The following is a 27,908-nucleotide window of genomic DNA, read 5'->3' as shown; positions in this document are numbered from 1 at the left end:
TGACAAAGACTATTCTATTCTGTTATACATTAGATACAGTAAAATAAATGAATTAATTTAAATTAAAAGTATCAAATGACACTAAATTATATTAATAAAATAATAATGCTAAGTCAAATGACATTACATTTAATAAAAATTCACTTGACAAACTACATTTTAATACACACATACATTTTTATAAGATGTCAGATTTTACACAAGAAAGTATTGAACTAAACAGAAAATACTTACATGTCAAGTAGATTGTAGCTGCCATCAAACACCACCTGAATGTTGATGTTTTCCTTTTTTTTTAACAGTTGACTGCGCAAATAATCCTTTAATGAATTAATTCTACATATAGCACCAATATTAACTAACACTCAATAAAATAAAAATGTGGTTGAACCCGTGTTATCCACAGAAACATATTGTGGGCATGTGTGGTGCCCCCAAGCTCATTAGTAGAAGTAGCCCTGTGATTGACTGAAAGAAGTTATTGAACACATGACACACCTCACGTGTTTTGTCTTTTTCAACATGGGATGGTTTTTACTATTTTTTTTTCTATATTAGTCATTTCTGGTCTGACGTTTTCAGGACTAACTTTAGACTTAACATCTCGAAACAGGTTCTGAAATCTTTTGAAACCATGGTAAGCGTCTCCTGGAGTATCTGTATGAGTTAATGGTCTCCTTCCCTAGTGTGAAGAACATAGCGTTGCTTGAAAAACATTTAGACCAGTGGTTCCCAAGAAAACCTCCAGTGCTTCCACAGTCTTGAATACATTCACTTCTTCAGGCTTCTAAGAAATCTTCACATGAAAGAAAATGAGTCTGCTTTTGCTCACAACTCATGGGTATTGTTTTTTTTAGGGATCATAAGCCAAAAACCTGTGATATTTGATCAATTTCTACATAGATTTTGAATAGAAACCCCCCACTGAATTATTTTGGGGTAAAAGTCTATTGTTTGTGGCCAAAAATGCTTTCAAAACCAATATCTGTTCTGGTATTTAATGTTTTCATTCTATTTTTAATTCTACTTTAATGAATGCAGCCACTAGATGGCATAGTTTGGCATTTGTACTCTATCTTCTGGCTTTATAGCATTAATGGCAGTAGTGCAGACCCTTTTCTTTGGCCCAGCCAGGTCTACAGAGGAGTTTAGTGACCTTCTAGCCATCCTCTTATCACTCTTCAGTTATCATGACCACAATGAATGAACACAGAGGAAAGCTGACTGCTCATTTTAATATTTTTATCTTGGCTTTAGTTGTCTGTATGTTCTCTATCACATTTCTGTTTCTCAGTACACAATTATGAAATAAAACTACGGTCAGTCATTACTGTGTCTTTGGTTGAAGATTTATTGGGCTGTACTGAGAATCAATACATCCCATTATTTTTGCCGTGCATGTGTAAACATTTAGCAGGTGGTGTTTATAACTGTTCCTTATATTCTGGTGAGAGGGAAACTGTCTGATGTTTGCCATGACTGCTTGTGTAGCTTTTAAGTAATACGAGTGGTTCTGTTGAACTTTACCCCACAGTATCTTTGCACACACACACACACACACACACACACACACACACACACAAACTAATCTATTGATCATGACACAATTGAAAACATACAGCTGAAAAGGAACGCAGGCGTGGGAAATACCAGTGAACTGATGTGGTGTCACACCCTTTAAAGCAGAAGTTTATTGAACAGAGGTTGTGCAACAGACATTTGAGGTACATGATATGAGTTATAGTGGAGGGGGGCAGGAGGGTGAGGGAGGAGGGGGTGGGAACTCAAAGGGAAATCTGCACCATTGAAACTTCCAGATATCAGGATATTTATGGTTGGTTATGACAGGTGCAACTCAACCCATTATTTTGCGGCAGTTACAATGGTGCGCGCACACAATATTTCAGACCAAAAACTTTTCTCACATACAGAATCCATTTTTACTGACATTCAGAGTGATTGTGGTTGTACAAAGTGAGGACTGTACTTTGGCCATCATATAGGAATGCTGTTTTTCCCTCCCTTGCACACAACAAGTCAGATGTAGCACCAACATGAACAAAAGTGAACATGCTTCAACTTTTTACAGCATAAACACCCCCCAAAAAATGTTGAGATTCCATTGTGCCCCCCTCCCACCTCCAAGTGTAAGCCTTGCACATTTCCATCTCACTGAACGAGTTGATTCTCCACCAAAACGGTGGGAATCATCCGCAAAAATGCTAATTTGTCGCTGCTCTTTTCCTCCCCCACTGTACTCTTTCTTCTCTGTTCCAGGCTCCCTAAATGCAGAGGTATAGATGATGGATTTGTTTGTGTATTATTTTTTTAATATTTGTCCAGTAATCCTGAGGTATAGAAAATACCACTGATGCAGAATGTGACTGAAGAAATAGAGCAAAATAGATAAAAAAAAGGGGGGAAAGGAGACATGCTATCTAAGCAAACTGTCAAACTGTACAAAGAACATTTCCAGTCGAATACTCATTTCATGTTCTTCTATCACCATCTACTTCGTTTTTTGAATGTATCTCTTAAGCAGTAAAATAATTATATTATAATACAAATGTTTATAAAATAGCAGCACACTCAAGTGACACATCACAACTAGGTAATGTTATTTTTTTGTATAAATGAAACAAATTCATAGCTTTTAGCAGCGCAAAAAGACAACAATAATTCAATAAAAATATTGACACTTTTTTCTTGATGTCTTCACACCTCCTCCTCTGTCCTCTCTTCACTTTGGAATACAGTATCTCTAAATCTTAGAAAAACCCTTTTGTGGGTCTGGTCACCCCCATATAATATATCAAAGACAAATTGAAAATGTGGTCTCAATATATAACACATGCAACAATACATTGCAGGAAAGAAAAATCACAACCATTAAGTTTGGGAGAGAGCTTACATCAGGCAAACAGAGGCAAAAATGAAGGGTCACATCAAATATTCAAAAGGGGATGTTTTGGCAAGTGTGTCATTAAATTGCCCAGTTTTACTAAAAAAAACGAAACAAAACAAAACATCACTAAAACATTGGATCCCCGCAATTTTCTTCAGTCTGACAAACATACACTCAGCAAAGTCACATACCGTCATGAAAAACTCAAGCACAAGTGAAAGACACCTTGCTGTGGCAAAGCCGTGTGTCCCGTTAAAACAAAACAATAAAGAAAAAAAAGAAAAATCATCCGTCTCTTGTTTTGTGCTGGTGTCTGTCTGGCTGATGAAGCCCCTTTGCCAATGATTTGAAGCAGCAAAGCTCAAAGGGGACTGATGTGTTGACTGACAGACAACAGGCCTGAACGACACAATGTTTAACATTTTGCAAATTCAAGCCAGCACCAAAAAAAAAGAAAAAAAAAGAAATTGACCAACCACTAGGATACACATCAGTTAAGGTGGTTTTGAACAAAAGCTCTGTTCTGGTGAACAATGCAAATGTCATTGCTCTCTGAAGAACATGTGCAAATATCGGATGTTACGACCACCCTTCCTTGTAGCTCATCGCCGCCCTGTGTGACTATCTGTGGCTGTGATGCAGATAAATAAAAAGAAAAATTCAAGTAAAACAAATCATTCATTTCTTGACAATGTAAATAAAATAAAACAGAACCCATGGATCAGTGAGCTGTGTGTGTAGGCGTTTTGCCAATTCATATCAGCGTTTTGTATTCGTTCGAATTCTCTGAAACGATCGGGCTCCCCATCAACTTGCACTTTGCTTGAATAGGAATGTTTTTTTGATCGGAATGTCCTCTCATCTCAAGTTGTGGAAAGCTTATTTTGTTTGACTCTTGCTTGACAAGGGTATGTCTGACGATTGGGAAACCAGCCCTACAAAGTAAACCAAAGAAAAAGCTAACAAGGAAAAAAGAAAACATCTATTCACCTCCAATCACCACCCAACGCATTTTCATTTTATTTGTCTCCTGGGGAGCATGTTCTCAAAGTGCTTTGCCATTGAAATCATATAGGGGAGCTGAACACAACCCTATGTGGGACTCCAGATGCATTGACAGTATTTTATCATCTTGTACTCCTCTAAACCCCCCCAAGAAAGTTCATCCTCGCATGATCTGGCAGCGTACAGTCTTGGTTCCTCATTTAATTTCCATGTACTGTAAATGGAAACTCAGAATGTTTTTGTTCACTTAGCTGTGTCACTGTTGACATCTGTTATGAGAAATTAATGTTGATACCACCCAACTATGCAGATATCAAAGTTTTATCATGAAGCCTTTGGGTGTCTTTTGTTCATTATCATCTTCCAGCCACTGGCTGTACATCATCCTCGTCTCCTACACAGCAGCATGCTCCTGCACCACTAAAATCCTCTCTGTCCTACCATCCTGTGCTGTGCACTCATGTGCCTCCACAGTTCCACAGTGGCTTCTTAGTTGCAAACTGTCCCTCTCTCTCCAATTCCTTCCACGCCACACCCTGTCCCCTCCCTGCTAATTAATACAGAGGAGTCTAACATCCTCCAGACTTTTAAAAAGCATTGCCTCACTTTCTTCAAGACATTGGCCTCATGTTTTCACATGTGCCATACATGCTGCACACGTGAGAGGTCATCACTGCTCTGTTCAGACTCAAAGCAGCCTTTCACAACTAAGGAACACCATATTGTAACAAACGTGAAAAAGAGTGAAGTATCTGGTAATATTTCATTACCAGAATGGCAGTAATTCTCTAACACCTCACATGACCTCTGAGTCTGAGGCTTAACACCTCAGGCAAAATGCTCTTAGAAAGCTAGGGGCGTCAAAGGAAGCCCCTTCGCCTTTTCTTACTCACTCATAGTCCATGCACATGAGTTTATTGTTGTCCAACAATGGACCATGTACACTGTTAATGCATGAAGGCAGTGATATAGCATAGATGCCCTGTTATACTGATGGACAAAGTATATGTAGCCTCGGCTTGCTCCATAGTCTTTTAACATAACACCGTAAGTCTACGACTTTGCTCAAGTGCCTCACACTTTAGAATGCACACTGCTAATATAGATACAGGATCACATGTAGCATTCAGACCACACACACACACACACACAAACACACACACACACACACACACACACACACATTGAGGCACACAGCATCTACAAACTGACACACACAAGCAGCCTGACAAAAGGAGCTTATTGATCTCGACTACTCAGTTCCAAAATATATCCAATAATAATATTAATAATAATAATAATAATAATTACTAATACTACTAATAATTATTATAATCCTGTCTCTTCCCTGGAATTGGGACCCACCAACGTTAAGCATACTGTTCTCAAGGCTTCCTCCGTCTCATCCTCAACACAAGTGTGAACCTTGTGATGGTCGAGGAGCTCAAACCGCGAGTCTTCTCTTTGACCAGTCTCGAATGTAATAGTGATAATACTCATAAAAACAAAACAGAGAAAAAAAGCCCCGCCGTGATCCCACGTATGCAATTTCTGAATGGTTTCCACATTTTCTACCATAACAGCCTCATTATCAAGCTATGGTTAAAATATAACTTAAAGGTCATACTATACAAGGCAGAATGCGAATATGATTGGCTTCCCTTCTGTATATCCAAGGCACCACAGAGCTTCATCTTGTATCAAATTTGTTGCTTTTAGACTCGAACATCATAGAAAATCTATTTCGTGGGCAGCTGTTTTTGACTTGAAGAACAGAAAATCTACAAAAAAACTAGCAAGCATTGTTCTCTTTCTTTTAAAGGGCTTGTGTTTTTAACATTTTTTGTTCTTTTGTTCTTTTTTTCTGCTTTTAAGAAAATTGAGGTTTTTTTTCATGATTCTTTTTTTTCTGTAAATCCTGTGCAATGACGCCCTCTGCTGGTTCACAAGTTGACATCACGGACATCTGTCGGGGTGGAGGATTGATCCAGCTCGTCCAGGCCTTTGCCGCTGGGGCCTCTCTGTGTCTGCTGCTGCTGCTGTTGCTGCTGCCGCCCCTCACGCAGGCTGCTCACCAACACACGCTCGATCTGCTCCTGGCACTCTTTGAGAACATCCTGCAATGTAGCAAGAGAGGGCTGTAAAAATATATTCCTTTTCATCTGCTTACAGAGGGGGGGCAGGAAAATACATGTTGTCATGTCCGGTTTTTGCCTGCTAAACTTTGTTTCACACTTCTGAAAACATGAATTATCTTATCATCTGAGCAGAATTTGTCTATTTAAGAGAGTAAGACTACAAGGTTTAAGATTTAACATCTGGGATTTTACATCTGGGTGAGTTATTTGGCAAATAGAAGTCAGACAAGCCCACAAATGTTTTCCACAGGTGAGTAAAACAGCTGCTGTCATAGTTACTGATCTGCTCTGTATTTAATAAAGCTAGAAGATTGTTCAGCTTGCATTACATCTTGCACTTCAGTCCTAAATGAGAGACAAAGTGCCAATGTTGTAAGTAACAAGAGAAATCTGAAAAGAACAGTCAGTGCATGGGAAATAGGGGCCCCTGATGTGGCAGCAGAGGGGCCTCTGAGCAAGTTTAGACCAGGGGTTTTAAATGACCACTGACTTTGTAGCAGCTCCAGCTACCGCCAAGGCTGAGCACAGACACGGACCAGACCCAAGCATTACATCAGCCCACCAGGGTTGTGCACTGAACACCACCCCTAATAGTGCTTGAGTGCACATACACACATAAGCATGCACACACGCATACACACCCGTGCACGCGCTCTGTCGTCGCTCCCATCCAACCACCCACCTATCCCCACCACCTCCGCCATTCCCAAACACACACGAAACCCAAACAGAAGTAGCCTTGACAACGGCGGGCTGAAAACACAGGTAGTACTAAAGCTATGTTAATTACATCCACCTCCTGTGGGAACACAAAGGTGGTGCTTTTTTAACGAGAGCCAGTCTTGTGTGCCTGCCTGCCTGCAGGGGATCCATGTGAGACCCGGCCGGCTCGCCTTTCACCATCAAAGGCAGCCGCGGCAATCTGAGAATCCACCTGGGAGAGGAGCCTCTCAACAGCGCTGAGCCCTCATATCCTTCCCTGATGGATGGTTGACTGAGGGGGACAGCCCAGTGCAGGAAGAGAGAGCAACTAAGTTGGGGAAGGGGGGAGAAGTTGGGGAGGCTAGGAAGGGGCAAGAGGGGTCAGTAGAGTGCTGAATGGGTTGTTGGCAAGAGCATCAGAGGGAGGTCAAACTGTTGTGTGGTGAGGAACAGTGATGACAGTCACTAAAGTAAGAGTGCACTGCTACAATACCACAAACTAATCTGCCTGAGAGAGGCGACAGAGAAAGTGAACACTGCCCTCAAGTGGTGAAATACTGTACCACAACTGAAGCCAACACACACATGCATAACCCCCTGCCTTAAAGCACCAGGCGTCTGTGGGAAACATGACTGAGAGTGCCCCATGGCCGGAGGGATGGGTGAAAGTGTACCGCTTGTGGAGCAGTGGGGGAAACATTCTTTAGAAATTTACAGCTAATTTAAACCTGATGGGCCACAGTTTGAACCTGTGTTATAGCTTCTGGTGCCACTGAGCCTCAAATAAAAAAAAAAAATGTAAAAGAGAACGGAGACCTCGCTCACATCAAGGAATTGGTCTTTGCAAGCTGCGTACGGATGAGTGACAAAAGGTCACGGTGTCAAAGTTCAAACAGCATGACACGATACAAGGAGAGACATGCACCATGTTGTCAGAGGGAAGCTACACAAGTTTCTGAACTCTGACAACACTAATTAATATCATTTGTTAAAAAAATCTATTAATTCACAGGACCTCTGACAAAATGATTCATCCTACAGGGGAGGTTATCTGAAGTATGTATGAAGTAATTCCTGCCTTGACATCTCTTTCATTTTTCCAGCATCTACCAATGATTGGGCCAAGTGAGTTGTTTTTTTTTTTCTTTTTTTGGGTCACAATCCATGAAGACTGATTTGATGTTGAGGAGGTTGGACTGATCTGGGCTGGGTGCCTCCGGGAGAACGTTTCCCCCAGCAATGGGCCTGACGTGGAGGAAACCCGACCAGCGCTGTCCCTTAATCTCCTCCAGAGGTTGGCCGCTAACTTGGGCGTGTGCGCACTCACACACACACACACACAAAGAAAAACACAAAATCTTCCCATCAACATGTGCCCCATTGGTCATAAAATCTCAATTCCTGTGAGAAAATTAAGTAAAGCACAGAACATGTAAAGGAACTGCCTGTGTCTTACCGCAAGAATGCACGCCTTCACTTCTTAAAAGACATTCTCCCCCCGTCTCTGCTGCTCTTTAGAGCGGCAGTTCGAATCCTATGCCAAGCCCCATGGGCTTTATTTGAGAAACTTTAATGACTTCAATATGTGACTACTGGAAACACCAATACTGTTTTCAGAGAGGCTGAGGGGGGGCCAACAGCACTGAATAACTGGGCCATGGGAGGTACAGTGCTTTACTGAAGCATCTTATTTTGCAGCCTTGACCCGGAAAACACATGACTGTCTCAGATCCTCTCTTGTCGTTACAGTCGTACATCGGCCCCACCTCAAACATACATCATACTGCAACAATCTGCCTTTCTGACAAATGAAGGCATGCACATTATTCCTGGGCGGCCTTTGTGACACTGGCAGTAGGGGGAAGTCGTGCAGACAGACAAAACCAAAAGGAAGAAATGTGTGAAGCCATGGAATGTGTTTTAACTGCTGACTGTACCACACAAGACAGCGTTAGCTACTCTGGGAGGACTCGGTGGTCAGACAGCTGAAACAAACACACAGGCAGACACACACTGATGACACACACTACGGATCTCAGGGAATCTTAAAACAAAATATCCGGAGGCTGACATTGGAAATAAGGAGTCACCACATGACTCGAATTTCCACAAGTTACAATAGAAAATGTGACCTTTCTCTTTCTTTAGCTTGCATGCCGAAACACCGCAAGTGGTGACGCCACAGGCTGTGTTAATAGAGATAATCTTTCCTAATAAATGCATCTTTGTTGCAAGCATTTTGGTTACTGTTGAATTCCTCTGAATAAGTCACATTTCTATTTCACATCTAGACAGCGTGCAACTTATATGAAACCATCTCTGTGATAGTCAGACCACAGTGGAAACCATAGTGATAAAAAAAGAGGAATAAAAACAGGAAGAATGGGAGAAATGGGAAAATGTGTTTCCGGTGTCTCAGTGTGTGACCCTGACCGAAGGAAAAAAAAAGATGAATGAGCGACTGAGAGATAATGAGTGTCAAAACAATAAAATCTAGGAAGTGTTGGTCAGAAATCCTTGCACTTCCCTTAGCTCTATTTCCTGTTTTAATCATTCAAGAATAAAGCGGAGTTCCTCACATTTGACCTTAATGTAAGACTGAAGTCCTCAAATGTTTGTCTGTTTGTCTACAGTTCATGTTGCAGCAAACATTCTTACAGACACTACAGATGGCCTGTGCAATTCAGAGGGATCACAACTGATCTGTGTCCCAACTCAACATATTTGTACAAATTTCATACTTTCTCTCTGGACATTTTGACTTGGCTCACAGACTCACAGCCTCGTCTGCTGTCCCTTACAGGGAGCCCCTCTTGGCCACACCAGGTGTATGTGAGGCTACACACATTCTTCCAGCGGCCCAAGATGGTGACTTGGCCCTATCACATTTCCACTGGAAAACCACAGCTTCTGGATACCACAGATGCCAGCAGGGTGCCAGGGGGGTGGCGTTGGCCATGATGCTGTTGGCAGCAGCAGCAGCTGCAGAGGTTGGCGAAACTTGCTTTCCCTTCATATTTTGCCTGGCTCTTTGGCTCGCTGGCTACGAGACGTTGCTACCATCTTGCTGAGCATCTACACTGCCGGCCAAAACCAAATACAGTATGTTATGTGTACACTTTTAGGTTCAAACCACCACCCTGATGACTACAGTCAAAACTGAGGTTGAGGTGTCCCGTGGGTTTTGAATTGACGTATAAAAGTGGTTCAACTTTTGGGAAAAGAAGATAGGGTAAGTGTGAAAATGACATGGCCAATGATCACCGTTTCCTCTTTTTGAGTGTGTGAAAGCCTAAATGCTCTATAGCTGACAAACACCATGAAAAGCACCAAAGCAACATATCAACACCAACTACTACTTCTGGGCATCTGCCATGAAACTGTGTTATATACGCTGTATTACAAGTGGTGCACAAGGCTGATATAAGTTCTTAAACCAAAAGATACTCCAAGTGTTTACTTTTGGCTGGCTTCTTAGCAGTTTATACTAAAGCCCCTCATATATGTTGAATTAGGAAGGGTGCCCTCTGCTTTGCCTCCTGTGTTTACTGCGAGCCATGGCTTGTCTGAATCCAGGAATGTAAGGGGTTGATCACAGAGACACAGAGCGACTTAATTCCCTCAAGTCTAAGACCTTGCAGCCTAAACACACTGAGGCCCTGTGCTGCTGAGGCCAGCTATTTGTTTTTCCTCAGCTGCTGAGCGAGACTTCACACAGCTCGCACCAGAGGGAGCCATGCTTTCCAGCAGCGATGCATTATGGACCATAGGAGGAGACGAGAGAGGGCTGATTGTCGCGAGGGAGGCATGACACCCCCTCAGTGTCCTTTTCACACTTCAACAGCTTTCTTCCACAACCACCTCCTCCTCCTCCTCCTCCTTTGCCTCCTTTTGGGACAGAATTTAACATACCAGGGCTGAGGCCTGGGATCAGTGTCATGCCCTTTGATCCACTCCCTGCGCAGTGTGCACACATGAACTCAAACGTTCATGTTTAAATTAAGTCAGCCATTACTAACCAAAAGCATTTTTCATCATATTTGGTATTAGGAGCACTCCTGCCAAGGCAGTTGCCTCAGGACTGGAGTTGGTCCCTGAGCACTGCTCTGTGGCTGCCCACTTCTCCTCAATAGTCAAGATGGGTCAAATGAAGAAGACTAACCTCCCCTCAGGGACTAATAAAGAATAACTTAATAGCTTCACTTATTATCACAGTCGCACTCTCCTTACCCTCTATAGCTCTGCCCACCTACCCATGCCTGCAATGAGCTATAGCAAGCTGAAGCCTTCTTGCATCTGTGTGATGAAAGCCAGGCATCTCAGAGTCAGTAGAGGCCCTGCATGTGTTTGGACTCAACTCATCCACCACCGCAACATTCACTGTACCCAGACAGCCACACAACGGCCTGGCCAGCATTCCTGTCAGCGACAGAGCATACTGTATATGCTCTCAACCTGGCTCGATTTAGAGGATTCTTTATACGAGGGGGCCCCGAGGCAGCCGGACCGGACTGAAGGAAAGGAAAAGAAACCTGCCACAACGCTACCTTAAAGTCCAGTTAAAGTGTGTGAAAAGAGAACGCACCCGAAACTGACGCAACCTTCCAAAAATGGGTTCATGGGAAACCAAATCCCAGCGAAGAAGAAGCCAAATGTGAGTGTGACATTTCAACATTTCAGCTACTGTCTGAGGCAAACACACAACCTCAACAAGCATGTGGCATTTCTTGACTTTTGACATAAATAACAGAGATGTTTTCTCTCAGAGTAGTAGTAAGTCTGGTAGAAAAAAAAAAACTTCATTTGCTCGTTCCCAGTAAAACTGTGTGACTCAGAGGTAATCAAATGAGTAAACTGGGGCATTTAACTGGAGATGTAAACTGCGTGAAGAGATGAAAAGCTTCTATGACAGCAGCACTGAATGAATAATGGGTTACAGTAATAATTGTGCTTAAACACGCCTAATTGATTTCTGCTCATACTTCTCCCCCTCATGTAAATATTACTCAGAAACATCCCCCAAATTTTATGAAAAGAAGTATTAAACTCTTAGAAATTCAATGTAGAAAATAGAACAAAAAAAAGAAGAAATATTTCAACCGAGCTGCAATGGGTGTTCTGGATGCAACGGAGAAGTAGAAAACAAACTCACCACTTCTGTATTTGTGATTTTGGCCAGCAGGTCTGTCAGACTGTCGCCCCACTGTGACTGGTCAGCTGAATCCAGCTGTAGGCCGCAGATCGCTGCCCCCACACTTCCTGTGGCAATCATGGAGGGAGGGTACATGGCAAATCTGAAATCTGTGAGAGGAAGAAATACTAAGTGAGTTCATGTGTCTTCAGCGCTATTAACGATATAATATATTAGGTAAGCCATGAAGAAGCATTTAATGTAAGGAGTTAAAATGTTTAGTTCAGTGGATCAAATGACTAAAACTGTTGATTTACTACAGAATTCTTTATTCACCTGCAGTTTCTAAATTGCACTTTTCAATTCATACGCTCCACAAAAAGGGTACAGACACGTCCCTCCCAGAGACAATATGATTCGGTAATCTAGCAGTCAGCTAATAAATAATCCTTCTATTGCACTGGGTCTGAACGCAGCGCTCACTAATGACCAGGGGCCTGGATAATGAGGGTTCACTTGGCTTGTAAAGGAGCTGAAAAGCAACCACCCTCACCCGCTCCCCGCCCCAGTCCCCCTTTCCCCAGCCCGGCCCCTTTTCTTCCATCTCCTGAGTAAATCGTGTGCTCGCTGAAAAAAGCCCCATAGCGCTTGGAAAGGGAGGAATAAAGAGGCTCAGTGCCTCTGCCAATGCTCACTGCTGTAGGTCCTTTTTCCACGTGTGGTCACAGGCGTGCGTCTCAAAGACCAATAACCTTGTTAGCTCCCCTCACTGTCATTCATAATGCAAATGAGACAGCTTGTGAACGGGCCAGAAGCCCGAAAAGGCAAGGCAACTGGCATACAGGGAGAGAGAGCAAGGGGGACAGACAGACAGGGAGAGAGAGAGTTTTTCTCTTCACAAACAGAGACACACACATAAAAACATGCACGCACACTCTCACACACCCACACACCCACACACCCACACACCCACACACACACACACACACACACACACTCTCCTTTCTCTATTCTCTCTTTATGTCTTGCTCAACTTCTACCTTTCTTTTTGGACAACACATGGCCTGCTTAGATGGGGCCACTGAATGGCACACATGCCCCAGTCTTTGTTGCTACAACAGGCAGTGGTTTGCATTGGCGGTCCTCCTATCTTTTAGCATATTAATAGAGTGGCGGGCCAGCAAGAGGGAAGGCAGAAGAGTGTGACTCCATTGTCTAGAGTCATCACCTCATTTCACCCAATTGAGAGACACAGCATCCATCCCCTCTCTGCCGATACCAATTCAGCGAGACAGGCCGGACAAAGAATGCGGCAGGACAGGGGGGGCGGGGGGAGAGGGATGAAGAAGGAGGGATGGACGGTATGGCGACAAGGCAACAAGGAGAAAAGAAGGGAAGGTGGTGGGCGTGGTGGGAGAGGAGAGGGGGTAGACAACTCCGTTGCACATCACTCTCAAGTCTGTGTCCAGACCCTTGTGAGGTTTTGGAAGAAGAAAAGAGTCGCCCTCCAGCGACCCTCACCTCCTGCCTCCCATCAACCCCCCCCCGCCCCCCACAAGTATGCCTCTGTTCCTGGGCCACCTATGGGCTGGAGGAGTGGGCAGTGGGGGCATAGAAACAGACTGCACATTAACATATTGCCATATTCAATTGCAAAGCAAACTGTGTGCGATGGCTCTGAAGGAGATTTTTCTTCCTCCTTTTTTTTTTTTTTTTTAAAATCTGGAATCAAAGAGGTAGGCCCTTTGATAGCTGTAAAGGCAGCCCCTCACTGCCTTTTTAACATGCACAGCCAGGCGCTTTCTCATCTTGTGGGCTCAGTGTTGACAAATAAATGAACTTATTATACACCCCTGTGTTAGCCGCTGGGCCTCTGCCAAGGGGCGATTTATTAAAGGCTACCTCGAGCCAAGAGGAAAGCGCACACAAAGCCTCTCAGCATTACATCACTGCTGTAAGAGCACAACTTTCTACAGAGGGGTAAAAGGACAAAGGCATACATGGATTTACTGTACGTGTGCAGTGAGCGCTGACTGACAGGCGAGGAGGCAGACACCTCGGAGACGCAGGCGAGAAACAATGCGCCGATATGCCTGCGTGCTTTAAGATGCAGGGCGACACCCAGACACACACACACACACGCAGCACAGACATAGGTTTGTGGGCAAGCTGAGTGGCGGGGCAGTGGGCAGCAAGCTGATTTTTCGCACTCAAGACAAGACAGGTCTGTAGCAGAACAAGGACGAGCGCGTGCAGCCGATGCGGGCTGACACTCTGGCCTGGTGGCTGCTGCATGTGGGGGGAAGAATGGCTGTATTTTAGGAGGCCCTCATTGATATTCATGTTGAGGATAAACAGTGTATGTAGCTGAGTGGGGACGCCTGCGATGGAAAGCTCCCTGTGAGCAGCGGCTGGCTGGCCTGGCCTGCACGCCTCTCACCCCCTTCAATGGCCCTTTCTCCTCCCCGTGCCCCCTCGTCTCCATTCCTCCAGTGTTCCTGCCCCCTGAAACTTCATCCTCAGGCCTCTGGTCACACAGTCTCCTGCCCTACATGGTCCACTCCTTCTGGGTGGCTGCAATGCACAGTATGCACATTAAACTTGTAAATTAATTAAAGTTGGAAAGTTGAACAACAGCCAAAAAAAAAAAAAAAAAGGAAAAAAAAAAGCCCAAATTCTCCTTCTCACCCTCTCCTCTCTTTCCAGCGGCATAAATCAGGGTCTTGTATTCTATACATGTTGTGCTTATTGACCTTGTTTATTAAAGGAGTAGCATTACGAGGACTCAGAGCCTTGTTGACTGATTAAGGTCAAAAACAAACATCATTTTGGTATTGGCATGACAGTATGTTTCACCACTAATGCAACACAGTCATGTAGTCAAAGCAAGGTCTGTGGAGAGCTACTCAGACGGTACACCGAGTGTAGTTTCTTTAGACACAAAAACAAAAACTTCCCAACTGGGCTCGAAGCGCTCTTCCACATGTAACAACATAGGGAATAGTCACTCATGACTGAAGAAATAATCATTTGATAGAGCGATCTGTCATACTCCATCATTTCTTGTTCCAGACTGTCACTCTGGAAACAAACAAAAAACAAAACTGGGGGAGATTCTGAGTCACGCGGGCCTGCTCGAACTATGATTTCCACTCATTTGCCAGAAAAGAGAATTCCTTCATAATCGTGGCATCCTGTGACAAGTTGTTTTCACTGCTGCACTGTCATCTCCACTGTCACAGCTGCAGCCTTGTGAGGCACTGGTAATGTCAGCCATTGATGAGCATACACCATTTGGATCAGATCGAGGGGCGCGATGCAGAAGAGTTCACTTTTCTCCGGATCGGTGACTTGCATTGCTCGAAATACTCCAGTCTCTCTTCATGGTTATATTGTTGGGTGAAAGCAGTTTAAGAAAGCTGTTAAATCTCTCTTTCTCTCCTACGTCTGTCTATCCCTGTAGCTGATATGATTTGGACAAAAGGAGCTTAGCAGAAGTAATTAAAAACTGGATCAGAGGAGCAGTTGTGTGTATAGATGAAGAGGCAAATGAAGAGACGCTCTGGTGTGATGGCAAAAATGTTCAGGTCAGACTAGCTGCCCTTAACATTTGCCTTCTTCAAATTGCAAATATTAGTCTTTGTGGTTAAACGTGACCTCTGAGGTAAACACCCCAGCTTAAAAAGATTTAGATTTCTAAACCTTTTTCGGAGGCATAATTGCAGCACCCAAAGCAAAAAAATCTCTCTCTTTGTGTTTCTGGTGTGACTCAGCTGGCCGCAGTATTTATAGTATGGTGCTGATTACACCAGCAAAGTGAAGGAGTAGAACTCAGGACATGCCACTCGATGATTCACACTGTGTGTTACATTTTTGGGCGCATACTGTTAGGAAGCTTCATCCTGCTTCATCTGTTTGACGACGCGGCTGGACCGGACGCGATTCCTCACATCAGTCGAGCGTACCGAGAGATGATAATTTGTTGGAGGAGGTGGCTAATTTGTTTGGGTTCTGACTCATCAAACATGAAGAGGGTTTTATGTAAACAAACACCAGCAAGGAGCATTTCATTGACCACATCTGAGATGAATCATTCATCTCTAGAATGAGGGGCTGAGCCTGGAGGGGATTCTCCGTGCAACAGCTACTTAGAGAGGAAGCTACTATGAGCATTCCAGCCTCTGGACCAGTGAGACGTAACAGCCAAGATGAATGAGGACTTATGAATCATTTGAAAATATTTGAGTGGGAGCTCTGCATAAAAATGGGCAATTTTGCCTACAGCTTGTCTCTTTTTGTGTATCCAAAAGAAAAAAAACACCGGATTTGAGGTAAAAAAAAAAACTTTGAGAGAAGTGCAGAATACAGGAGAAAAGATCAAGATCTGTCTGGCTCTGAAGACATCTTTGGATAGATTTACTGATCCTCTGTGCATATATCCATTACTTTGAAATAAAAATGAAATACAGCGTAAAAAAAACGTATGCAAGTATGTCATCCAACTTTGCACTGGTTCATGGATTAGAAGCTCCATAACCAAACAGCAGAATATAGTGGAGTGTACGTCTGGAGTTTACAGAGTATATGAATGGCGAATCCAGGCACAGCTGTGAGTAAATGTATAAAGGGTGGAGTTTATATACTCTACACGCTCCATAAGTAGGGATAGTTATAGTTATGCGAGAGGCGAAGTGAACCCATGCAGCAAAGCTTGACACCTGTTAGCTAGTGAATCATTAGTTTCTCTTAGAGGAACTAACCAGTTAATCATCAAGTTACTTCACAGTCCAAAGATGCTTCAGCACGCAGGGGGAAAAAAAGTAATCAAATACTACTCACAGGTAAAAAAAAAAGAAAGCTGAACGACTTGTTATTTACAACTTGTAGCAAAATCTTCATTGTGTCCTCCGGGACAATTGACTCTCTCTTGGATGGCACTGTTGGCCTTGATCCAGATTTTTCTTTTGATGAACTTCTATGACCATTGTCACCATTCCATGCATACCATTACAGCAAGAGCTATTGGAGTTGGTTTAAAAAAAAAAAAAAGAAAAAAAAAAGAAGACCATAATCCCTGCCAATATGGCAAGAAGACGGAGCTCAATAACCATGGCAGACAGGTTGGGGTGCATCTGTCTGCCCCATGCACCCCGTCCATTCTCCCACTTTACCTCAATTGAATAAGAATAGAAGAGGAAGCTCGGAGTGCTTGGTGTCTGTGTGTAGGAATGGAGGTTCATAATCTCCCTTAATGAGCTTGTTTCTGGGCTATTATCCGGCGGCCTGCCTGAGGGAAACGCTGGTGTTTCCTATCAAGTGGCCCTGCAGTGCTGACCCTCGCATGGCTCTGCATATGAAATGTAAGGGCCAGGCCTTTTGTCTCCTTTCTCCCAGCCTCTAGCTGAGCCCCCGAGCCATTTGCATAGTCCTGAATGGACCAGCCAATGTTATTAATTAATACAGAGCCAGCCTGCGCCACCTGACAAAATCCCACCGAGTGGCCCGAACGGAACTGTTTCATCAAAAGAGAGGAGCCATTAGGAATGAGAGGCCTTATTCTCCACTTCTCCTCTTCTTCTCTCTCTCTTGTTCCCTTGAAAACAGCGAGCCGTGGTTTTATGCATGTTTTCTTTTTCAGTATAGGGGCAGCAGTGGGTGAGGGGAGGTAGCAGTGGTGGTGGTAGTGGGTTGAATGAGACTGTATGAAATAGGAAGGCCACAGGTGAGCCGTTGTCAACTGTCTTGCAAATGTAAATCCTCCATAAGAGACCCTCCTTCTTTCTGCTGTGTCTTTACCTTCTCAGCTCCGCTCAAAAAGGATGTCTCAAGGAGGATTCTCACCAGATAACTCAAGATTTACGGCTGGGAACGTTCCACAAATGGGGTTTCGAATTCCCAGAGATCTTCAGATGCACCAAATTGTTGACTCTCTCTCTTTCTCTCTCTCTCCCTCTCTCTCTCTCTCTCTCTCCCCCTCTCTCCCTCTCTATCTCTCTCTCTCCCTCTCTCTCTCTCCCTCTCTCCCTCTCTCTCTCCCTCTCCCTCTGTCTTGCCCTCGCTCGCTCGCTCATCCGCTCGCTCTCTGTTTGCCTGGATACAAGTCTGAGGAGAGCATACAACAGATAAATGGCCTGTTGCTAATCCAGAGCTATATCTCCAGAAAGTCTCTCTCCTAAAACACAATGTCGGGAGGATGACTCCAGGAGGCTCGTAAATTTATTTCCACTGCCTCATTGAAGCAATTAAGGACAAAGTGCACGCTGAGTCTTTCACAATGTTGCTTTGGGAATAGGTCCGATCACTGACACGCTGTCATTCCACACATCAATCCGCTGGCACGAAATAGAACGGGGTGAGATGGAGAGAGGAAGACGGCGAGAGATAAGTAAAAGGGAAGTAAAAGCAGACGCAAAAAGAGGAGATATAGAAGTATTTTTCACCGCAAACCTTGCAATAATTAGCATTTTCTCTCACTATAATATCCATTGCACAATCGGCAAAGGGGATTCCATCACTTTCTGTTTTAAATACTTGTCACCTCCCTTGTACCTATTCATCTAACTATACACACACTCCTCTGAAAGATGTCAGTAGAAGGAACTGTTTCCCATGAGGGGAGAGAAGGGGGTAGTTAGCATTCCTGTTTGAGGCCTGTAGGAAAAGAAGCTGGTGGTGGTAGTGGTGGGGGTCATCCAGAAAGTGAGAAAAAAGGAGTGGCAAACAGTCTGATATTCCTCATTGATGTTGATATAAATCCATCCTGGTGGAGGTGTTTCCCATCACTCCCCTCCCTTGCCTTTGCATACAGCTTTTAAACGTGGTGTTGGGAGGTGACGCAAACAGGAGGAACCTGCCTAGAGAATCTCAACATGGGAAAGCTATCATGTCCTCCAGCTGTAGGGTGGGGAGGCGTGAGAAGTTAGAGGGTGGGGGGTGGGGGAGAGAGAGAAGGAAGGCGGTAGGGGAAAGAGATATGAAAACATGACATGCCTTAGAATTGGCAGCGCAAAAACAATACACTCCTCTGGCTTTCCCTAACTCCCCTGTTCCCTCCTGCATCTTCTCCGCCTCGATCTTGCTGTCTCGTCAGATCATGTTAAAGCCCCCCCCGCCCCACCGTCTCTCCCACAATCTCACTGGATGTTTGATCTTGAGGGAACAATTCACCTCAAGAGCAGAGAGACAATGGCCTGCCCGCCTCCACCCCCTGTCCATTCCTCTTCTCGACCCTGTGCGACATGGGAATACCCCTCAACCAGGCGGAATCTGCTTTGAAGTGTTACTGGATGCTCTGGAAGCCACTGATACGCCTCTAAAACATAACCACATACCAGCCTGGGAGAAGACAGATGATGGACATCAAGACTGAAGAGTTTAATGCTGAAATGTCCTTCATGACACATGCTTTTCTTCTTGTTTTTTTTTTTTAAGGTTCTTCTAGTCTCCATAGGAAATGAAATAGCAACTATGAAATTAGACGATGACTGCATCTGGATTCTAAACCACTAAAACACGCATTCTACACAGCTGGAAACTGGAAGTGTTACGATAGCCAGCACTGAACGCTGGCTGAAAGCCTGAATGAAAACACACGAAAAACCAAATCTACTCCTGAACAATCCCTGTACAGTGTAGGGCTGGACGATACGGGCAGAATCAAATATTACGATATTTTTTGACCAAATACCTCAATATCGATATTTTGACAATATTGTAGTGATGACTAAGGCTGCTTTCACAAAATATTTAGGCAATTACGTTTTTGATAAATAAGTCATGGATATAATGAACATAATAATAGAACAGTCTGTTAAGCTCACTGTAATGAAGCCTTTAAAAGCAGGAAAAGAAGAACACTTAACCCATATCATCTTATTATGATATTCAAAATCTAAGACGATATAAAATATCACGATATCGATATATTGATTAATTGCCCAGCCCTAGTACAATGATGTTCGTGCATAGGTTTAATAGGCCTAGGCCAACCTAAGATAGTCTGATGTGATTGGTCCAGACTGCTATTTTTGACTTTTTTAGAAAGGGGATCATCTTTTAATCTGCATTGTGCATTTAAGTGTTAATTTTAATTGATAAAAATAAAACTTATGAAAACGTATGTTCTCGCAGTCATGTAGCAAGGCCCAGTTGTATAAGTGGGTAGTCCCAGGCCCGTTAGACCCACCCATAATGCCACACCTGGGCGGGCCGTGACTGGCCCACAGCACACCTATGAACAGATTTGTTGCTGCATGTTATTGAAAGAAGAGGGCTTTGATATAGCACTAAAAGAAGAATGTGCGGATCGGGATATTTTGCAACATGAGAAAGTATGTTGATCGCTTGGTTTTACTTGGCAGCTAATCCATGACGAGTATCACTTGCAACACCCAAGTGAGAAAAAAAAAGAGACATGGTATCAAAATTACATTGCACTTATGGTCATCTTCTGGATCAGTCTTCCCAATGAAACATTAGAACTCATCATCAGGATAAACGTGTAGTAATGCAGGACATCAGTAAGACAGATACATTGACAGGTGTGTGTCATCTGCCCTCGTCATGGCCTACCTGTGGCACACAGGGCGATGAAGGTCTGGACATGTTTGCGTATAAGTGCCAGCTTATCCTCGGGTAGTGGCAGCCTCCTCACAATGTGCTCAATGAAGTCATTTGGTGTCACTGCTGCCAAGTTCCACTTCAACTTCCCCAACACCACCAGTTCCCATTCCTGGGGAGAGAGAGACAGTGAAAGAAAGAGAGAGAGGGAGAGAGAAAGAGAGAGAGAGAGAGAGAGAGCGCAAGAAAGTAGAGTCGGAGATAAATGAAAATGAAAAAGACTCAGAATGATTAAGTGACACAAATTATAACCACATATTTACATAATGAAGCAGCTTGCACTCAGCTGCAACACTGCACTTTACCGGTTACACTGCAGCTCAGAGTGTGTGAATGTGACTCTGTGGGGCCCCTGGCCCTGTTGGGTGTGGAGTGTGTGAAAGCTGAGCATTATTGTTATTATCTCCACCAAGCATTAAGTGTGTGTCTGAATGTCTGTGTGTATCTGTCTACAACTAATCTCTCATCAGTCTAATATTTTTGTGCACATTTATGACTCATTCAAGGACCTCTTGTGGTTACAACTGTTGGAAAACCTATTTTATAATGTTTTATACCACCATTGACTGCTGACTCCTCACTCCTCTTAACCTGCTGGTACGGACCACAAGTGATCAACAGCTGCAGAAAAAGACTTTTCTGGCAATGGGCTAGGCTAAAAACAAGTCTGCTGCAGGCCACATTTTGGCTTTTGTCATGGCTCAAAAACTGACATCCATAGACTTTTTTGGTCTCATCTTGAAGTGGAGAATCTGCAGATTAATTCCATTACCGATATGTTACAATCGGCTAAAAATAAGCACGATACGAGAAGAATAAATCCGTGATTTCCGTTAGCTTTGCCACCATCTTGACTGTAAATAAGCCTGGAGGGAGTGAGATTCAACTCTTCTTTGTTTGGGAGGGGAGAGGGGAGGTAGTGAGGGGTTTTTATTCTGGTGTGGTGTGTTATAACAAAATGTTCTAAATAAATAACAATTGAGAAGTCTGGACTCATCGCCCTGTTTATTGTTACCTTATTAAGTTTAGACAGTTAGGCCGTCCCTGGAGGACTCTCGCTTACAATACCATTACGCTAAAAGTGAGACTGTACATGCCCCCAGACACACCTGGCGGAGATCTGCTCTCTACTGAGTGCACTCTTCTAGTTACGTTAGTGTCTGCTTGGCCGGCTCTGGGACAGAGAAACACCAGCAGCGCCACCAACCCAGGTGACCTCACAACACTGTCTCTCCCTCCCCGTCTGTCTGGCATCTGGGGACTTTCCTAAAGAGGCCCACCAGAGGTTCTACTGTGTGTGTGAGTGTGTGAGAGTGTTAGAGAGAGAGAGAGAGAGAGAGAGAGAGAGAGAGAGAGAGAGAGAGAGAGAGAGAGAGAGAGAGAGAGAGAGAGAGAGAGGAACTAGGAAGACTGTGCTTGTTGGGTAGAATTAGCAATAAATCTGCTGTGTTATGTTTAAAAAATTGAAGAAATCTTTCAAAAAAACAGCATTTTATTTGTGTATCTTATCTTACATAAACTCTAAATTCTTCCATTTGATGTTGCAATAGGTAAAGATTAATGAGTGATTACTTTTCTTCATTGAATCTTGTGTTTTGCTGTATGAATGCGCCCACTTAGCCCATGTTAAGCTTCATATCAACAGTGTCCAGCGCCAAATAAAGTGTAACACTTTATTTCAAATAATTTGCTGCATATTTGTGACTCTGAATCATGCATGACTCAACAGCATCAGATCCACCAGCATAAACTGCTGTAAAGTTCACGTATTTTTTTTTAAGCCCATTTCTTTGGCAAAGCGTGATGACACATGTTGGCTTGTGTGTGGCTGCGTATAGTTGGAGGGGACACTAGGTGTGGTGTTCTCGTCTCTTAGAGGGTATTGTCAGTTTCACTTCCTAGAGGAGGAGGTGATTAACGAAAGAGTCGGTGACTAATTTGGGAAAAAATTTCGTGGTTTGGTTCCGGACTGCGAGCCTTGTGACTGGGACCACGGATGCTACTCATTTTCTCCTCCAGAGAGACCACATGGACTCAGTCATGAGACGATTTCAACATGGCTGCCACTAACCCTGCTACCAGCCTGCAATTTTCTAATCAAAGTGACCTTTTCAGCCTCGTAATGTTTCCTGATCTCCTTGTTGCCAGGGAGGAGGAAGGGTATTTAAACAGGGGGGTTTGTAAATACCCACAGTTACTCATAAAAAGGAGGAAGGCACATTTGATTTAAAGGTGAAACGCATCTTCCTGCTTGTATCTCAAAGATTCAATTATTTGATCATATGCAAATCACAATGCTCGGCAGCGTCGGCGGTGGCGTTGTGTCATGTTGTTGCGGCTGCTTTTTCTGATGGAAACATGGCTGCCTCCTGCTCTCAAAAAAAGCCTTTTCCATCAGTTCCAACTTGAAAGATTGAAGCCTTAAAGCGAGAGCTGTGACAACCCTTGCAACACAAGCTCGGTGCTGACAGAGTGGCACCCACTTCCTTCTGCTACTGCTTCCTCTGGTCACACCTTCGTTGTAACTTTGTGGTTCTCTTTACAAGAAATTGTTACCAAAGATGAGGACAAAAAAAAAAAAACGATCACATGCCCCGAGCAGCTGATCTCTGTTTCCTGTATCTGCATGTCAGCCAAAATACTGCCTTATACAGAAACAGTGAAGAGGCCTCAGTAAACCAGTTCAAGGACTGAGGGCTTTGTCTTCAGACTGCACATAAAGGTAGGACGGAATCATTTTCTAGTGAAGTGCAGCATTACACACATTACATGAGTCTGCCTTTGACTAACAGTGCTGCAGTTTGGGCTTTAAAAAAAATGTAAATGCACAATTCTACAAACAGCTATCATAAGCTGACCATTGAGCCCTTTACTGGAGGAGAGAGGTGGTGGTGGTGATGGTGGTGGGGGAATTAAATCTGAGAAAAAATATTCTCAGGCATAAATACATTCCAGAAAATTATCAGAAACCGACAAAACCGAGAGCAGCTCGTCAGGAACTTGCATATACTGCTGCAATCAAGCCCAGCGGGTAGAGCCGCCAGTCAAGCGGCGAGGCAGGGCTACAACCATCAGCCACATCTGATTCATAATATGTGGCCTCTTTCACAACATGGGTGGGATTGGCTGTTGTTTACTGAGGAATGTTTATGTAGCACCACAGAGCAGTGGGGAAATACTTATCTGATGTGAAACTGAGTTAATTAATTGGTTTGCGCTGGTGAAGGCAGCTGGTATTATCGAGAAGAACAGGCCTTTTTCTTATAAATAGGACAGGAGGAAATGACAAATTATGTCACTGCAAACGACACAGAATCATCCACCCTGCATCAGCTATATTTGTAGCTGTGACTGTATGGCCCATTTGTGCTCGGAAGATGTGCACGAATCAGAAATAGCACAGCATGACATAATATCAGAAATGTGTGCATCTATGGTTATTTTTGGATGAAAGCTCAACTGTAAAAGGCAAACTTGAATTTCTCTGTGTCTCTCTCTCTCTCTCTGACAGGAACAGAGTCAGAAGTTTGGCTGCAGTTCAAGCTGACCTCGTTGCTCTGTGCAAATATTTGCCACCAGATGGCGATGGAGACCACTGCACAGGCTGGATGGATACTGTAAAGTAAAGCCCAGAGGGTCTTGTACAGTAAAAGAGAGCCCTTGTGGAACAATCCACCGTGAGGCTTTCAGTTTTCATGCACCTTTGATGACGCTGCAGTCCAAAGTGGAGTCTGCACAACAGCTTGAGAGAAAGGAGAACTGCTCTGGTGTTTAGTGTGTGATGTTTTGTGCTGCATAATTAAAATGGACATATGTTGAGTCAAACAACACCTTAAAACAACAGATATAAAACACTGGTTTCCAAAAGCAAACATGATGAAAATAAAAGGAACACAAAACAAAAGTCAGAATATGTCATGAAGAGTATGTTTGGCTTAAACCAGCTGATGATGACAAGCATGAATCCTCAGAGGAGGCAGTGTGAATTTTGTGAAATGTATTGAACCAACTGTTGCTTACCAGCAGTTCTTGGGGTTTGATGGAGTTATCTGTGTAGATGCAAAGCTTCTCTGCGGTTAATGGACGAGTCTCTTTCAATTTGGATGCAAGAAACATGCACACTGCTCCCAGCAGCTGCAGGTTACACTTTTTGGTGGGTACCACGGCTAAAAATCTGTCTAAGTAGTTCATGGCCAAGGGAAAAACTTCTTCCTCGCACTTCTGTTCCTCACAAACCTGAATAAAGAGACAGCAGACAATGCAGCAATGTTCAGCATTTGGAATCAGTAACCCACCCTGCAGTGACCTCACTTATTTTCCAGCACTTGAAATGTATATAAAACTTTCATGGGATAACGAAACAAAAGACTAATCACATAAAGAGCACATATAAATTCAATGACACACATAGTTGGGGCCAGGCCAAGAATTTGCGCCCAGCCCTAATCGGTTGCGACATCATAAATTAATTGGAAATAGATTATTTTACAAAGAATGAATTAGGTCTCAGACACATACTGTCAATAGAGTCGCATTCCTGCAGTTCATTCACTAAGAAATGAATTCAAGTCACAATCAGCCGAGCCAAAAAACCACCCCGACAGCGCAGCACACGGAAACACACTTTTTTTCATTCGTCATATTTTCATAAAATAATTAAAAATATAAATAAATTGTCTAGACCGATTTTTTTCGCACCATAATGTTCAGGGGGGCTTTCGGGTATGAACCCGACCCTTCATATCCAAATCTATTCACGGTAAATAGGAATAAAATGTCAAAATAAACGGCAAGTCGCAAGAGGTAGGTCTGGTGTGCGTCACCGCCGAGCCGATATATTTATTTCAAAAATTAATTAAAAATCTCCAGTGGGTCAGACCCTGACAATATTTACATGAAAATAAAGCCAAAAGGTTCAAGATTGTTTACAGATAGATGTTGATCAGAAATATTGGACAAAGTGTCAAAAATCGAACATAATTCCAGAGTGAAGCATAGCGACGGGGGGAAGACTAAAACGACAGATAAGGCCCTCGCCCTTCCGACATTTAAAATAGATACCTAAAATGTTTGCAACGTTTTTTATCATCCTTTCTATATTCTGCGGACGACCAAGACCCTCCTCTGTCATTACAGATGGCTTTGAACCGCTGTTATTGCGTTTATGACACTGTAAAGTCCTCTTTAAAGCACAGGCGCTCCTGTAAAAAACCAACATGGCGATAGAACACACAGAGCAGCATTGCATTGGGGAGTGCATACGTGTGCATGGAAATATTCAGGCTATCTAAAATAATAACATTAAAAAATCAACAGGCAGCTTGTAAAGACAACATGTGAGGCATGGCAAAGAAATTCTCGGCTGTCCCACATATGGAAGCTCGCTGGATCATAAACACGGTGTACATGAGCGGACTTTACAAATGGTGAAGAAATGACAGAAAACGACACATTCGCTTAATCTAAGGAATAAGCAGTCGGAAATGAGAGCTATAGGTCTTATCTACTGTCCGAAAATTGCAAAGAGCGCTCAGTAAAGCAGTAATGAAACAAAATCAGGAGGCTTTAAAGTCGAGCACGGAAATAATAAGACTTGTCAGCACTCGGGTCTTTCGGTATACCTCCAACATCCAAGTCGCGACCATCCTCCTCATAAACGGCTGAATATCTTTCTGGACGCCTTTGAAATAGGAATATTGGGGTAGAAATCTCTCCTCTATGGTCAACAAGCTCTGAAGGACTCTGTCATCGCACAGGAGGTTCGGATCGGGACGAGCTCGTATGTTGGTGTCCATTTCGAGGCAGAGCAGCTCCATGGTGCTGGTGCTTTCACTTAAGTCACACACACACACAGACACACACAAAAAAAGTAGGATTTACTCTCTCGGAAACGCGATAGCAGTGTTGCAAAGCAAAAATGCAAAAGGATGGAAGGGAAAGTCTTTTAGAGGCATAAAAAAGTGAGACTGCAGGGGCTCCGTAAGAGTAGTCCTGCCTCTCCTTGTTGAGAACTTTTTCCTCTCTCCCCACAGTGCGCCTCTAGACTACTTTCATCCGCCTGGCCAGATCAAGCCTGCCCTGCATGCGCAACTGACGCAATGCACTTCATTACCTCTGTATGGACCAGACATGCTACACTCCTGTCCCTCTTTCCTCTGCTCTGCCTTGCAAGACAAGTTGCACTTTACTTTAATTTATCATTTTAAAAGGGTGCCACTTTCCCCCAAAACTAGACACCACTACAATTTTACAGTAACACAGCGTTACATGCATTTAAACTGGAGTTTAGCCAGTTTTTTTTACATTTTACCTGCTGTTTAAAGCTGACATGGATCTATAATGTAAACTTATGTTATTATATCAAAGTATGTGATTGATTCATGTTAAAGGGGAGCAAAGTGATTACTGAGAAAATGATGCTTTTGTGTGTTTTTTAAATGTATTTGTTCATTATTTATTCATGTTGCTTCACTGTCTCATGAGACTATCATTTACACTCACTAAATATGAAATAAATGATTACTGTATTCATTATTGCATCATTATTATTTCGCATATTTTCAGCATTAAAAAGCCCCCAAGAGGCCAGCTTTAGTTGCTTTAGTGCAACAAGTGCCCCCTTGTGAAAGTAATTTGAATATTAGTTTGGATTCAACAGAAAAAAAGCTCCAAAAAGCGACTAATTTGTATTGATTTGCTCTTAATGTGCCTGCCAACTTTTTTGAAAATGAACTCAGCGAACCTCAGAGCACAGCATGACGCATACTGTACGTATGTGACATACACGCATGTCAACTTAAAGGGGACTGTGAACGCGCATGGAAACGCGCACACGACACACACATACATACACACACACCCACACACATACACACACACGGTCTTATGAACTATGTTTTTTTTATAGCAGCCACTGTGGTTTACAGCGATAGCTTTCTAGGAAATTAGAAGCAGCGTTAGATTTTTTTTTCTTTGCATAATCTTCTGTTAAAGATAACACCAAGATGAGAGTCACTTGCTTTACTCAGCCCAAATAATATCAACCAATCCACCAATTCCTGCCATACATCACTATTCTTTTCTTTTTCTTCCTCTTTTCTTTCTTTATTAGATCTCTGTAATAATTTACATGGAAAAACAAGCAGGTGGAAACGAAGCTGAAGAGTGCAGGTCATTGAGCAGATAATTAAAAAAATGACTGCCAAATGATTTAGCCTCACATACAGTCACAAAGAGAATCTGCATGGGTAAATATGTTAATCCCCCTTCTATTCTTAGTCGACTTCAAAGACGGAGCTTTGAATGAAACGAGACTTCAGTGCATCAGGGGAAGACTGGGCACTGTAAAGTCCTCAGAGCTTTAGAGCTGTTAATTTCCATCCGAAGCTTGTTGGCTATATAGCAATGC

At 43.3% G+C, this 27,908-nt stretch overlaps 1 protein-coding gene across 1 annotated transcript; it reads right to left on the bottom strand.

Annotated features, from left to right (window-relative positions):
* Window positions 1-1,647: 1,647 nt before the first annotated feature.
* ccnd2a (cyclin D2, a) lies at window positions 1,648-26,529 on the bottom strand. Its single transcript, XM_053318698.1, has 5 exons — window positions 26,122-26,529; window positions 24,521-24,736; window positions 20,453-20,612; window positions 11,903-12,051; window positions 1,648-6,027 (listed from the first exon to the last, which is right to left on the bottom strand). The coding sequence occupies exons 1-5, from the start codon at window positions 26,314-26,316 to the stop codon at window positions 5,854-5,856; spliced, it is 894 nt and encodes a 297-aa protein (XP_053174673.1). The 5' UTR covers window positions 26,317-26,529; the 3' UTR covers window positions 1,648-5,853.
* Between the last annotated feature and the right edge of the window lie 1,379 nt (window positions 26,530-27,908).

This window comes from Scomber japonicus, chromosome 5, assembly GCF_027409825.1.
Source record: "Scomber japonicus isolate fScoJap1 chromosome 5, fScoJap1.pri, whole genome shotgun sequence".
NCBI classification, from domain to species: domain Eukaryota; kingdom Metazoa; phylum Chordata; class Actinopteri; order Scombriformes; family Scombridae; genus Scomber; species Scomber japonicus.
The sequence above is the reverse complement of the archived record's forward strand: the minus strand, read 5'-3'. Positions and strand labels throughout refer to the sequence as shown.